A 14,870-nucleotide genomic window follows, 5' to 3' on the forward strand; every position below is an offset into this window, starting at 1 on the left:
TAGATCGAAACAAATGTGCTTGAGCCAGAAAAAAGGGTATGAAAAGTGCTCCAAGTCGCTGCAGAAAACCAAAAAAATATTGGAAATATTGCTGGAGACGGGCTTATTTAAAATGCAAATTCTCTGCCAGCAGGAGGCACTTTTAGAGTGATAAAACTAGCGCTTTCCCCAGTAATGGCTGTAATCAAAGCAGCTCTGCTCATGAACGCTACTTTGATCAGATCAAATGAAAATGCCAATTACACTGGTAATGTATATCGAAATATCGGAAATGTGTTTAAAGATCATATCACCGTTATTGAAAAAAATTATATCGCGATACATATTGATATTGAATTATTGTCCAGCCCTAGGAGACTGGTTTTCCTTTGCTAAAGTAAGGAAACTGTTTCCTTTGCTCCTGCATCTCTTAGAGGCCCCCCCCCGGAGCTATGTGAGGGACGTTTTAATACGGATGCATGCACTTTATTTCACGTCTTTTGAACTGTTGGCAACCAACACCCGCTTACCCCCAATGAAAGGCATGGAGGAGACAGGATAATTTTTTATATTCCAAACTCCGATTGGATTCGTCTAAAAGAAGAAAGTCACATACACATAAGATGCTTTGAGGGTGCGTAAAACACAGGCTAATTTTCATTTTTGGGTGAACTAACCCTTTAAGCAAGTATGTGTTTGTTTATGCGAGTAACAATCACTACGTGTAATTTTTTAAAGACAGGACCTGGAAGTGCCAATGAACTGCTGAGGCCTGAGAGATATTTAGCAGGCTAAATTGAGTTGCATAATGAATAGTCATCATTATAGCATTCCACCAATAACCGATAACCAAATTTTCATTTTTGGGTGAACTGAATCTTGTGAATAGGATAGTACAAGAACTGCATCCCAAGTCAGGGCATTGCAAGATGCCACAGTGCAAAACTACCACATGAAAAAGGCAACTAGGATTTAAAAGCTCTTTGAATTTAAATATTTGACCCTTTCCACAGGTACGCCACTGCTTTGAGCTCTGTGATGGAAATAGCAAAACATTTTACACTGCAACTCCTTGAGAGATATGGAAGAGCTCATGTTCTGTGCTCCTAAGCAGTCGGCTCACAGAATGTCAGACTAAGTGGACAATGTTGGAAAGGACTGTTCAAGATTATCAATGAAGCCTGACTGGCCAACTTACTGGGAGAGGAATGAACCTTTGCGAGATGCAGACGAAGTGGCAGTGCTAGTGCTCTGTTTGTGTAGCCAAGACGATCCTCCTCTTCCACTTCTCTCCACTGACTGTACCTGAGGCACTTTTTCATAATAGCCCTTACTTCCTGTTGGCTGTGACGGAACTTTATACATGAGGATGGTCATGGAGGTACTACTTCCTGGAGTCATTCTGTGGTGCTGGAATACTTTAGGGTAGTTGCCAATTTCTTCAGGGTGGAGGAGAAGGCAGGCTTCAAAGATGTTTTTGCACACTATGGCAGCCAGAGTCTGAGGCATAGCACTAGTGCCATGCTGTCCAGAAGAAGAACAAACTTGCTCCAGAAAGAAAGGCCCATCTTAGTTTCACGAAGACAGCAAATCTCAGCTCCCTCTGATACATTCACATTTGAAGAGGAGCAGGAGGATTTTACTTGGAATAGATCCTATACACGCTGAGTGAGAGAAGCAGGTGGTATTATAAGATCATAGCAGATTGGTAGTGCTAAAATTCCTACAAAAAGGCACAGTACATGTTTACAGGGATAGTTCACCCAAAAATGAAAATTCTGTCATTAATTACTCGCCCTCATGACATTCCAAACTGACACGGAAGAAAATAAACTGTTGAATAAAGTTATTTTTGGTTTCTTTGTGCACAAAATTATTCTCGTAGCTCCACAAAATTAAGGTTGAACCACTGATGTCACATGGACTGCTTTAATGATGTCCATACTACGTTTCTGGGCCTTGAATGTGGTAGTTCCCTTGCCGTCTATGCTGGGTCAGAAAGCTCTCTGATTTCATCAAAAATATCTTAATTTCTGTTCCGAAGATGAATGAAGGTCTTACAGGTTTGGAATGTCATGAGGGCTAGTAATTAATGACACAATTTTCATTTTTGGGTGAACTATCCCTTTAAGAAATATGAGGTGCCCTTAGTTAGGAAACCACAGTTGTGGGGAAATGAGTAAGAAGGACACCATGGAAGATAAAGGGAACAAAATGGAGATCAAGAACATGTTGAAAGACAAAAAGGAATTATGTTGACAGCTTGGCCTATACAATCAGATGCTATATTTAGCCATCTCTTTTTTTTTTTTTGTACAAATTCAGTTGGAGCAAGTGTGTGTGCAAGATGGTTTTCAAAATGTTGGACTCATCTGAATTCAAAAGCCCCATGTTTGAAAGGGGAATCAATGAAAAAATCCTCATGAAAAGGATGTTCAGGAAAGATTACACTTATACACCTAGATTTTAAAAGCAGACAACCGTATTAAAAAAATACAAATGACAAAACCAAAATATACTAAAATTACTTTATTACAGTTGATTTCTTTGTCCAGTAGCCCTCTGCCAACAAAAGGAGTAATTACAAACAAAACATTACATTTGTCCCCTTACGTTTTCATAATTTTTGTATATTTTAATACACTTGTAAGTGTTTTTGTTATGAATAGCCATAACAATTTTTCTAATCTCGCCAGTATTCAGTTTTTTTTTTTACAATCTATACATTTTAATACAGGTTATATATGTATTGCTTGGTAATGTTGAAGCAGCAAAACGAGACAACGACCATCAAAAGAAAAAGGTTGAAATACTGGTAAACACACTGTACAGAGATGTACCACCTTTCTTGATTATTATTCATCTTGTTGTTTTCACACTTGTCAAAAGGGTCATTAACAAGGATGGTATGGGCTTCCAAAGAAAGCTGCTCTTATAAAAGAGCACACCTCTCACCTTTTTTTTTTTTTACCGTTTGCGAGAGTGAACTCACATTTTGAGTCTATGGCTGTTCCTCTGGTCCAGTGATTCCATTAGAGTACTGAATGTAATTAAACAATTGGCATGTTATATGTATATCTCATGTTAATTTGTTACATTTGGCCTAAATCTTTAGGATTGGCTCTGCATTGTCTTAGTTGGGTTTAGTTAGTCAGACTGAGATAAGCAACTTCATGAAATCCGCAATCCCATGCATATACCAGAAGTGTGCCAAAATAGTGTTCATAGTTGGTAGTTATTATAGGTAGCACTGATATTGCAAACTGGAATTTCTTTTCCTGGAAAAATGTTTGTAAAGCCATTCTGAAATAGGCATGATGGCAGTTATGAAGAGATTTCTCTTTCTTCGAACGAAACAAAAAACCCAAACCATTCATCTTTGTTCACAGCTGGTTCACAAATAACAGAATGTGAGTACTGGCACTAATGAATATGGTAATTCATACCTTTGAAAGCAAGGAAAGCAAGAAGCAAAGAGAGGACTATGGAAAGTGATATCCTCTGAATAAGTGTAATCGCAGGGGAAATAAAATCTTTTTTTGGCTTTACTTGACACCTCTGAGAATATGCTTTTGTGTATATATATATTTTTTTCTCTCTTTTTAAATAATCAATATTAGAAACCAAGTAATTTTTTTATTTTATCTTCACAGTCAAGCAATTAAATTTTAGTCTAGTTTTAACGTGGGTCTTTATATTGATTTCCATTTATTTACATTTCTAAATATACAATATACACACATTTTCCTATACATCTCACTTAAAGCTTTCTCCTGGCTGTATACCCTTCCACTATAATGTTTTATATGCTATCTGACATTTTTCATTGCATTTTTAATCATTCTTTTTCTACATGCTGTGATAAGTGTTCAGTTGGAGGGTGGGCGGCAGTCACTGGAGATCTGAGGTGGGCGTGGAAGAAACAAAGGCACTGCAGGGACGACAGCAGCAGCACCCACCCGCCCAGCAAAAACATTCAGCGGTCTCAAGCTTACCCAACCCAGACCTCCCCACCCCTAAAATCCACACAACACGCTCTTGTCAAACCCAGCCAGAAAGGGGAGTATATATATATATATATATATATATATATATATATATATTTCTGAAATTGTTTTCTTATGAATCAATGTTTCTGAGAAAATTATATGCATTCATCTCCCGCTCTATACAACCGAAACCAGCTGCTAAATAAGACCATGATAAAACCCACTGCATAAAGATTTACAATCTTACCTATGAGAGGTAATGCACAGCATCCATATATTCATTCTTACCCTCACTAACATTTTCAAATCAGTTTAACACACTCTAAAATGCACACTGCATTTTCTCTGAATTCAAAACTTTTTCACATCGTTGCAAAAATGACTTCGGTTATTCTGGATTCTAGCTGAAGTTTTATACAACTGGCCAGAATGTTTTACATTCTTAGAACCTGAACTACAATTGATGCATTTTGTGCTTACCATGTGTATAAAATATGTATTTAGAGGATTAAAAATGGGTGTAAAAAAAAAAAAGACCACGGTGCCCCTTTGTCCCTTCCCCTATGGCACTTTGGGTCAAGATGGGTGTTGTGGGAGAGCAGCGGGTGGTCTTACGTGAAGGACAAGTGCGAGCCATTGGAAATCTGAGAGGCGATGCTGGCACTCCTGCTCATCCCCTGCTCACTGCGGCCCCCTGCGGTGGCCCGCCGTACCGCCTGGGGACTGTTCCGTAGCCCACCACTTCCCCCGCTCGAGCGCTGACTGCCCCCAGACCCGTAGTGCCCCCAGGGGGGCGGCCCCCCTGAAGGCAGGCCGTGACCCCAAGGCTGTTGGATAGAGTCACTGTGGCTTGGGTGGTGGCCGTGCTGGCTGCCACTGTGGTGCCCTCCCCAGTGTGACCCCTGGGAGCTTGCACCGTGCTGGGAGCCCCAGCTACTCTGGGTCCCCGGAAAGCTATGGCTGTGGCCGTCGGATGAGGCCAGGCTGGAGAGAACCATGTTGCTGAAGCCCAGACGCATGCTTTCAGAGTCAAACGCTTCAATCTCCCGGGCCTGCTTCTCTAATAGACTGCGGATTCGTTCTGAGCGCTCATTTTGCAGGGTAACCATTTCCTCTTCAATCTGACCAAAAACCAAAACAGAATCTGGTAACACTCTGATTAAGACATTATATTTTCTAAACTGCTGTTGGTATAGTTAAGGCTGTAATACACCACATAACTTTTCCCCAGATTTTTGCACAGATTTGAGGTATGGAAGTGTCAACGCTAGCTGATGGAAGTCAGAACTAGTATAGTATATTTTTATTAGACATAAGATGACTATAGAATATCCTGAGAACTGTATGAATAAAACCAGGAAACTTTAGGCCTTTCTGACTCACACTGTTTGATAGGTGTTATTCTGTTCATGGTGCATGATAAACACGCTGCACCAGCCATTGATACAATGTAACGTATGCAGTGTTGGGCAGTAACGCATTACTTAGTAGCGCGTTACTGTAATTTGATTACTTTTTTTAGTAACGGAGTAATTTAACAAGTTATAATTTTCAAAATAGTAATTAGAGTATAGTTACAAGCCGAGGTCTCTGTACGTTACTGCCGCATTACATTGCTGACAGAATGCAGTGTTTTATAATCTGGAGATTGTAAAAAAGGATGTAGCACACGCACTGTGTGGGATGCACTGTGTGGGATGCGGGAGAATAAAATGATTCACGGGACTCCCGCAAAATAGAAATATCTAAACATAAAATATCTAAAACAAATAAATTATTAATTCATCTATAGCACAAAAGCAACATGAACTAATATAAAATATAAACAATTAACAGGTGCAAGCGTATTCAGAGTTTCTATTTAGGCTATTTAGCTACTGCAGTGCTCTTTGCTGGCATTCTGCCATGCCAAACCATGCAAGCAACAGCCGCTTGCTTTAGTTAAAAATAACAGTGCTCTGTGAATGTTGATGCTTTAATAACAAATATTTATCGGGAGCGTGTATGCTGGGATTTCATAAATTTCATGGAGAAAAAAGTAACATAACTAGTAATGTAACTAATTACTAATTACTTTTGAAATAAAGTAATCAGAACAGTAATGTGATTACTTTTAAAAGGAGTAATCAGTAATTTAATTATATTTTCAGAGTAACTTGCCCAACACTGAAAGTATGTTGGTAGTATGTGCTTCACCCTTAGAAAGTAAACAAGAGGATAGTTAAATAATTATAACAAGAGTTTAAAGATGAAGTCATTGGTTATGAACTGTATAAAAGTGGACGCTGCGACTGGGTTCTGCAGGCATCTCGCTTTGTTGACTGCTGCAATAGTTTTATCTTTGACAACTCTGGAACTCTGTGACTTGAGTGCTTTTTGCAAAGAAAACAGAGACTTTTTCCACAACACTAGCCTGCAGATATTCGGGAAGTCAGAGTTGACAGATTTCACAGAAAATTGCATAGTATATGATAGGCACAGACTCTGATTTTTTATTTTCAGACTATGATTCCATCAAGTTGGAGGAGATCAATATTCTGAGCTGATTTCACAATATTATTTTTATTTGTCTTCTAGCAACGAGGCAGATGGTTCTGCATGAGATTGTGTTCAGAACTACTTGAAAGTCTGATAGTGTGTGACCATCACTCACATTAGCGTATGATAACCAGTTTTTCACTCTAACCATTCACAAAGTCGCCAACTGAATGATGCGTAGTGTTCAGGTTTTGAAAGTTGTGTAGTATATTCCAGCCTTAAGACAAAATACTTGTCAAACTTAATTTGTTCCCCCATGTGTCATTCTGAATCTGCATGTGTTTTTTTTGGAACACAAAAGTAGACATTTTTGAGGAATCTACACATTTTTCCAATACTGCGTCCAAATTCAAAATTGGAGGGTCCACATAAATGGCAAAACCCTTGTTCTTGGGCATGCATTAAGTGAATGTGATGTGTCTTTTTTTAATTTTGGATGTGAAATTAGGCTAAACATCCTTCAATAATTTGAAGATGCTTCAAAGGTCATATTCTACTGAAAAGAAGTTCAAAAACGAGTTAAATGGAACATAAATGACAAAACTTTCATATTTGTGTGAGCTATACCTTTAATTCTTATTCTGGAATGTCAAAAACTCTGAAACTCTTTAAAACAACATGCCTCCCCCTGTGGTTTCAAGTAGTGTGGCTGCTTGGGTTTGTATCAGTTAACATACCTTCTGCTCAAGAAGAGCCCTCCTCAGTGAAACCCTCTGCTCCAGCTCTTTTCTCTCACGATCGTGCTGTGCATCTGTCTGCATCTTGATCTTGCTCTGATAAGCATTCAGCAACTCCAACTCCTGCTGCAGCTGCATCTTTAGCACCTGACATTCGGCCTCCTGTGCCTCATCCAATCGCAGCTAAGGAGCAAGATGGGAGGCATAGTTACATTTAGAATTAGTGTGTTAAAGAGAAGAGAAGATGAATGCCACATGATCCACATTTAAATTAGGAGAACAGATTTTTGCCTCCTGCATTACTTATCCCACAACTGAATACCGTTTAGTAAGTAACTACATCAACTCCTTCAGAACTTTGTGACTGGTTCAAACTCTTCGATGGCTTTACAGGAAGAGATATACATATGCATACACCTAACATGGCAGGTCACTCACAGCTTGTGTAGAGAGCATGTCATTGATGGAATGGTCGTACTGCTCAGCAAGGATGGCTAATTTCCGGGTCTGCTCCTCCTTCAGCCTCTTCAGCACAGCCTTGTGGTCAGACTTGGGTGTGGTCTCCAGGAGGTGGTTGCGCAGGGCCTTATACTGCCGTGTCTGGATTTTGCAGGTGTCCTGGAACTGCTTCTTGATCTGGAGCTCTTTAGACTAAAGAGGAGAATAGACTTACTGATTCTACACTACTAGCTAATGTATGTTACAAAAACAAGCATAGGCTACACACCTTAAGGCTCTTGGGCTGTTGCCGGACCTCCATGACATGTTTGCGGCGTAGCTCTCGCTCTCTGCGTTTGTTGTACTCTAGCTGGTTGGTGAGTTCAGTCTGATGCTGTAAGCGAATCAGCTCTGTACGCATCTTCTGGATGGTGCCCAGCTGCCTCACCTCCAGCTCCTGCATGGATTCATGATGGCGGAGCAGCATGGCATGTTCCAGATCTTTCTGCGTCTGGCGCTTATTTAGCTCCTGGATCAAGAAAATCTGTCATTATATTTGTTTTCTTTAAAAATAAAAATATAGGAACTAAAAAAAAAAAAAAGTATTTTTTTTTTAATTTAATTTAAAAAATAATAGATTAATGAATTATCAAAACAGTCATTAGCTATGTCTTTGAGCAAAAGTGATGCTACCTCCCGTACAAGGTCTTGCTCTACATTGTGTTTTGCAATGAGGATTCGCCGTTTAAAGCGCCGACATTCCAGCTCCAGGTACTGCCGCTGCCGGCGGAGCAGGTTGGCTTCCTCCTCTGCCTGGTAGTGCTGAAAGTTCTCCTTCTGCTTCGAAAGCCACTCCTGCTTCTCTTTCTTAGGGGTGGACTGGTTCTCATTTAGCTCCTACATGCAGCGTGGGAAACATCAATGGGTTGTAAAGGGAAATACAGACATTTTTCTTGCTTTTTTTGTTTTAGTAATTTAGTAATACATATTTGTATATATAATAAAATAATTTAAAGACCCCCTGTGGTGAAAAATCTGGTTTTTTATATTGTTTACATGTTTCTCTGGTGTTTTTATCATGCTTAATGACAAACCATGAGCAAATTCATCAGTCAACACCATTGCTGAGGATTTTCTCCTTAAAACTACAGTGTAACAGATAGTCTCAAAAACGTGGTTTTAAACTACACCGGTTTCCTACCGTCACAAACATGTTACCAATCATGTCAACTTGTGAGATGAGGCTTTTCATATCTGGGGCCTATACCATGAAACTCGTTTAACTGGCTAGCCAGGTAAGTTTTAGTTTAGCTAACTGGGTGTTAGGCACCATGAAAGTGGTTTGGGGTTTGGCTTTCAGCAGTGTTCATCACCATAGTAACTTGTGCTCCACGGTTAAATTGGTGACTGCAGGGAGGTTTTAAATCAATAAACATTCTTTTTTAATTCATTAAGCAAAAAACTATAAATATTATGGTTTTCAACTAGATGATTTTTACTAAACTACATTTTTACTGTATTTTACTTCTTGCTTTAAACATTTTGAATCAACTTAGTAACAATGTTTTCTCTCATCCTCTGGATTGTATATTGTTCATTTGTATAACTGTGTAACTGTCAAATGGCTGAACAATAGAGATACATGACATTATAGCTGTCTTGCCTATGCCCATTTTCTGTATTTTTCATTTGTCTTCATTTCATTACACTGTTCAAGCAAAAATAATCTCTCAGATCTCAGAGGTCAGTTTAGGTAGAATTATACCAAAAAGCCATGCTTGAGCATGTGTGTTTACCTCTTTCAGTTGTTCCTTTCTTAGCTTGTACTCTCGTTTCTGTGACTCCAGGAAGCTACTAAGCTCTTTCTTTTGCTGTGCTTGAATGTGCTGTTGGAATTTCTTCTCATCATTGGCAAATGACTTGGCCTTCAAGATATGACAAAAAATAAAATAAATAAAATAGATCAAATAAAATATTTTAAAAAATCTTTATGCATAGTGCCTTTGTCATGATGAAGCAGAAATAGAATCTCCCCCTTTGTAGCCACAAAGTAGAAAGCACATCATTTTATGACGTAATATCAAGATTTTTCTTCACTGGAATGGAGGGCCATGGCATAAGAGGAAGAGGGGAATTCCCGATTCATAAGCATTTTTCAGGTGAACTTCCATATTACTTTCCGAATCTTTGTGCCGCCCAAAAAATGATTGTGCTTGGGATCTAAACAGATCGTGTGACATGTCTTGCGCACACTTACATCTTTCTCTATGGATGCTTGGTTTTTCTTCACAAGTTTCTCCATCTCAGCGGCAAAGCTGTTCCTCTGGGCCTCCAGCTCTTTGTCCAGTCTCAGCCTGTGTTCGTCCATCTCCGCTTTCAGTTTGTTCTCCAGGGCCATAAGGTGCTTCTGGTGCTGCCGTCTCATGCGTTTGTAACCGGACATCTGCTCCCTCAGCTCGGAGTCCTGCTCATGTTCCTGCATCTGGCGTGTCACCTGGAAGAAGGGAGAGGAGGAACACAGGGAAATGGAACAAGAGTGAAGAAGAGGAAATAAAAATAATCAAGAGACGTCTTGTGAATTTTTAACATTACAAGAACCTGAGGCTGAGAGTGAACAAAAAATTCTTGTGAAGCCATTCAGTTTACACCGTGTCTACACTGAAAGGAACCAATGCCAAGGTTCATAGATTATAAATGAGTAATGTAGTTTTGATGCATTTGCAGGGTTGTGAAGCATTTCACTACAGATCCTCTGTGACTGGCTCACCAGATAGGCTGTGCGGATGGTGGCAAAGTGCTCGCGGTTGCGATGGTGTTTGCGTTGCGGGGGCTGTGCGGGTACGGCCAGGGCTTCTGGGGGACGAGGACGCGTTTCAGGATCCGCAGGGTAAACTTCCTCTTCTTCCTAATGGACACAAAAGCAGGAAACATATATTAGGTATCATGAAGTTCAATGTTCACAGTTACTTAGTATAAAGAATCTCTGATTTGGGTTATGCAGGAAGGCATGAAGGTATCGGAGATATTTTATCAAGAGATGTGTGAACGTACAGGCTTCAGGTGTATGACCGAACTATTAGACATAACAGTGTGGTCTTTCTCCAGGTCATGGTCACTCTTGTCATCAGCAGCGTCGGGAATGCTGTTCACTGAGCTGCTCTGAGAGCTTGCACTGATTGACATGCTGGGAATGGACTGATTACTGCCCACACTGCTCACTGTGCCCGTGTGACCAGGACCGTGCTCTGGCTCCTAAATACACATACACAAAAAACAGCAGTTCAGCTACTAGGGCTGGCTCGATACCACTTTTTCAGAACCGATCCCGAGCCGATACCAGAAATTCTGAGTATCGGCCGAAACCGCTACTGTTCCAATACAAGCGCAGTTGTTTTTTTTTGTTTTTTTAATGCGTGTTGAATTTCTATACCTCAATGTGCTGACCTGATCATCACTCTTTTGTGTGTTAAACACAATCTACCACATATAGATAACTTCACTGTAAATAAACAACAACAAATGACTAAATATATAATCATAATCTATGACAAAAATACAACTATATAGTAGGTTAGTGGATAATTCAGTAGCAAAAGTTACTCTAGCAATATCATGAGTACACAATTTTATATAATCTAAACATTTAATGAAAAAAAACACTAGTGTGGAACAAATAAAAGTGAATAAATGTAGGGCTAAATCTGGTAAAATGTTAAACACTGCTCTTTGTATTGTAAAATACATTAATGAAAAACAAGTAATATATTTATATATGAATTAATATACTATAAAATTTAAAGACATTTCTTTTAAATGTATAGCACAGTAATGAGGCAACAACATATGATAGATAAGACAACAAGAAAGGGTATTAAAAATGTTTCATTGCGCAAAAGTATTATAACATGAAAGGCTCCTATACGGAGCGGCACCAAGCGCTTTATGCACATCCTGTGCGCAGAATGATGCGCTTGAAGCAACACGGAGTCACAGCGCTCCGCATTGAAAAGTTCAAAGCACAGAGGGAAGAGATATTGATGCGTAGTGTATTATATCTGTACGATAGTTTATTGAGCCTTTTCTTTTAAGTTTTAAATTTCAGTTACTGTGCACATGAAGAACAATTCATAGTGCTCTCTCTACCTCCAGTGTTGTGATCTAACAGACACCCGGTAGGAAAAAACATGATTTGGAAACAGCACTAAACTCCAGCAAGATAAATCCTTTAATCCTAAATCCTTTTATGCAAAACCATTTATCTTTATCTACAGATCAAGGATAATAAAAAAGAACATTGAATAATCTTGAAGAGAGTTTTATCGTCTTAACTGTCATAGCCAAACGCGATACAGTTTGAATGCTGAACGGAGGATGACAGACAGCCGCAGCGGAGAGAACAGTTTAAGTGAACTTGTATTTAACGACTTAAATATTCATCTGTACTTCACATTGAACTATGGAACGGTCTCAGAACACTTGAAATATAGTGCACGACAACTTTATGGTGCTTTATAATGTTTTTGTGCCTTTCGTGGGGCTTAATAATCACACAGAACAGTATAAGCAAAATATCGGATTTGGATCGGTCTTGTCTGATCGATACCCGATCCGGCAGAAAATGCCAGTATCGGAGCGATACCGACACTGAGTATCAGATCGGTGCACCCCTATCAGATACCAACGGTCATAGTGATATAAACAACTCTATTTTGAAAAAAAATTAATAAATAAGTAAACAGTGTGTCCAGACTTTAAACATTTTGAATGTGTTGATTTCGACTCAAGATTTCAGGCCCCACTTTATATATATGAGCCAGTCAATATTAAAACACTGGAACTAGGTAAGGCTCGAGATCTGACCTCATCTCCCTCCTGGGTCTCAGTGGTCGGCCCATTGTGCGCCTCCTGAAAGAGGATCTTCTTCATCTTGCGGTACTGCAGGTTGTCCAGCTCTCGGACCGCATCTTTTGTCCGCAAAATTAAGTCTATCAGAACAGATTCTGGCCTCTCTCGCAGGACGAAGGCATGCTATGGTTTTAGTAAAGAGTGCAGAAAATAAGGCAGTTGTAAATATTCAGGTGGAATATTAATATGATTAAGAAACAAAAAGGTTATTTAATTTAAATGTTGATAATTTAGTGCAAAGTAAACACCTGCAACAGATCCTCAGAGTGTGGTCTGTCTTGAGGGATTTTCTGAAGGCAGGAGTCAACAAAATTTCTAAAATAATCCGTCCTGATGAAAGAAAATGATACAGCATGTAAATCAACTAATGACTGCTCATTTATGCAGAAATGCCTCAATATTTTTCATAATATACATTTTCATGTATTTGTTCTAAATTGACTTAAATCGGCCATTTAAAGTGACTTCAATAGGGTTTCTGCAGGTTTGATGAAGGTTAATTTAAGAATTTTTAAGACCTTTTTAAGATCAAGTATTGAAAATGTAAGCAATAAATTAAAGGATCATAATATGTAATGTTGTTCTCTAAATTCTAGGAACCACACAATGAGTTGTATTAGCAACACTTTAAAGATTGAAGAAAATACAGCTTTCTACCAATCTCCATTACTTTTTAATTCATTTTGCAAAAATAAAATAAAATAGCTTAAAGGTGGGGTAAGTGATTTCTGGTAGCCAATGTTGATATTTCAAATCACCAAAGCAATCACGCCCCTACCCCAAAAGGGTCTCGCCCCTATTTTGATAGCTCCGCCCCACACATACCCAACACACAACCCACGCAACAATTAGTTCTGTGAAACAAAGCAAAACATGTCAACACCGGACACGAGCAGCGCTGCGCGACAAAATAATATAGAACTTATAATCAGTGATACTGTCTACACCATAGATATATATACATATCTATGGTCTACACTGGATGCGGTGCGACGCGGCGCGACACGACACGACAAATCCCCGACAGAAAAAACTGCTGCTGCGTTCGATTTATGACGTGTTGACACAAACTTCAAATGAATTTCAACGGTTGCTTTTTTGCATCCAGTGTAGACAGACTTCAGCTGTTTAGCTGTTGCGGTGCAACAACTGTCACGTCCGGTGTAGACATGGTGTTACTCACCTATCGAGAAGAAACAAATCAACCTCGTCGTCCGATCACAGGCCTTCCGCTCCTTGAGTTCTCTCCAGCGCTGGAAAGCTGATCCGATATTTACACGGGTCCTACTTCTTGCCTTATCGTAAGCCTTCTTTTGTTCCGCAGACATTTTCCTCTTTTGTTTTTATCCACCATCTCTATCTTTCTGTCGTCGCTCGGCTCGGCTAATGTCCATACTGTGCACTGAGCGCTCTCTCCTCCAATTCAATTACATTCATCAGTTTAATTACTTTAACAGTTTAAGACTTTCTGCTCTGATTTCAGACCTTTTTAATGCCTTAACTTGTGGAAAGGTGAATTAAGACTTTTTAAGACCTTTTTAAGGCCCCGATTCAGACAATGCGTTTTTCAGGTTTGAAAAGCGAGGTGCACCGCACTGCCTTTTCTTGGTTGACTTTTTTTTGTAATTTAGAAAAGAGCAGTGTGCTACGTTTTTTTTGTTGTTGTTCTTATACGCAACGCCCAAATCAGCTGTCCTGTCAGTCTAATCAAGTATTTTAGTGAAAGTGAAAAGTGAAGTGACGTGTGGCCAAGTATGGTGACCCGTATTCAGAATTTGTGCTCTGCATTTAACCATCCAAGTGAACACACACTCGGAGCAGTGGGCAGCCATATTGCTGCGGCACCCGGAGAGCAGTTGGGGGTTCAGTGCCTTGCTCAATGGTCTCACCTCAGTCGTGGTATTGAGGGTGGAAGCGAGTGCTGGTTATTCACTCCCCCCACCGACAACTCCTGCCGAACCTGAGACTCAAACCCACAAACTTCACGTTACAAGTCCGACTCTCTAACCATTAGGCCACAACTGCGAGCGCTCTAAAATCTTTGGTTTGCTGTTAAGTAAACGGTCATATTAGCAGAAACTTTAAAAAACCACAAGCTCCATTATTCCGGACATTCCAAGCAACTGTAAACTTCCGTCACCACAACGGAAGGCCCACCTCTCCATTCATTCGATTGGACAATGGACAATGACGTCGGACGCTTTTCTGCTCAGTTGATTTTTTTTCAACTTCAGTTGCTCAGAGCGCTCCTACAAAAATGTAAGGTGCAACAGGCTGCTAAAACGCGAGGCGCCCGGGGCGCATAAACAGCACGCAAAACACTTACTGCCAACAGAAAATTTTA

General features: G+C 39.7%; 1 protein-coding gene and 1 pseudogene across 4 annotated transcripts in view; one reads left to right on the forward strand and one right to left on the reverse strand.

The window, feature by feature from the left end:
* Window positions 1-1,772, forward strand: part of LOC107588801 (protein ABHD15-like) — a 4,626-nt pseudogene extending 2,854 nt beyond the window's left edge.
* A 2,305-nt stretch (window positions 1,773-4,077) lies between these two features.
* Window positions 4,078-14,870, reverse strand: part of LOC107588760 (serine/threonine-protein kinase TAO1-like) — a 42,902-nt gene continuing 32,109 nt past the window's right edge. For 3 of the 4 annotated variants that reach the window (XM_016276987.1, XM_016276988.1, XM_016276990.1), the window contains 11 exons: window positions 12,775-12,856; window positions 12,482-12,649; window positions 10,673-10,873; window positions 10,389-10,526; window positions 9,879-10,115; window positions 9,418-9,546; window positions 8,315-8,518; window positions 7,911-8,150; window positions 7,622-7,834; window positions 7,184-7,366; window positions 4,078-5,089 (listed from right to left, as the gene is read on the reverse strand). In XM_016276987.1, the coding sequence (XP_016132473.1) occupies window positions 4,580-5,089; window positions 7,184-7,366; window positions 7,622-7,834; window positions 7,911-8,150; window positions 8,315-8,518; window positions 9,418-9,546; window positions 9,879-10,115; window positions 10,389-10,526; window positions 10,673-10,873; window positions 12,482-12,649; window positions 12,775-12,856 (2,305 nt within the window). In that variant the 3' untranslated portion in view covers window positions 4,078-4,579. The remainder of the gene's footprint in view (window positions 5,090-7,183; window positions 7,367-7,621; window positions 7,835-7,910; window positions 8,151-8,314; window positions 8,519-9,417; window positions 9,547-9,878; window positions 10,116-10,388; window positions 10,527-10,672; window positions 10,874-12,481; window positions 12,650-12,774; window positions 12,857-14,870) is intronic. The other variant, XM_016276989.1, reaches the window with a different exon arrangement.

This window comes from Sinocyclocheilus grahami, unplaced genomic scaffold (genome assembly GCF_001515645.1).
Source record: "Sinocyclocheilus grahami isolate Dianchi unplaced genomic scaffold, SAMN03320097.WGS_v1.1 scaffold107.1, whole genome shotgun sequence".
Taxonomy (NCBI): domain Eukaryota; kingdom Metazoa; phylum Chordata; class Actinopteri; order Cypriniformes; family Cyprinidae; genus Sinocyclocheilus; species Sinocyclocheilus grahami.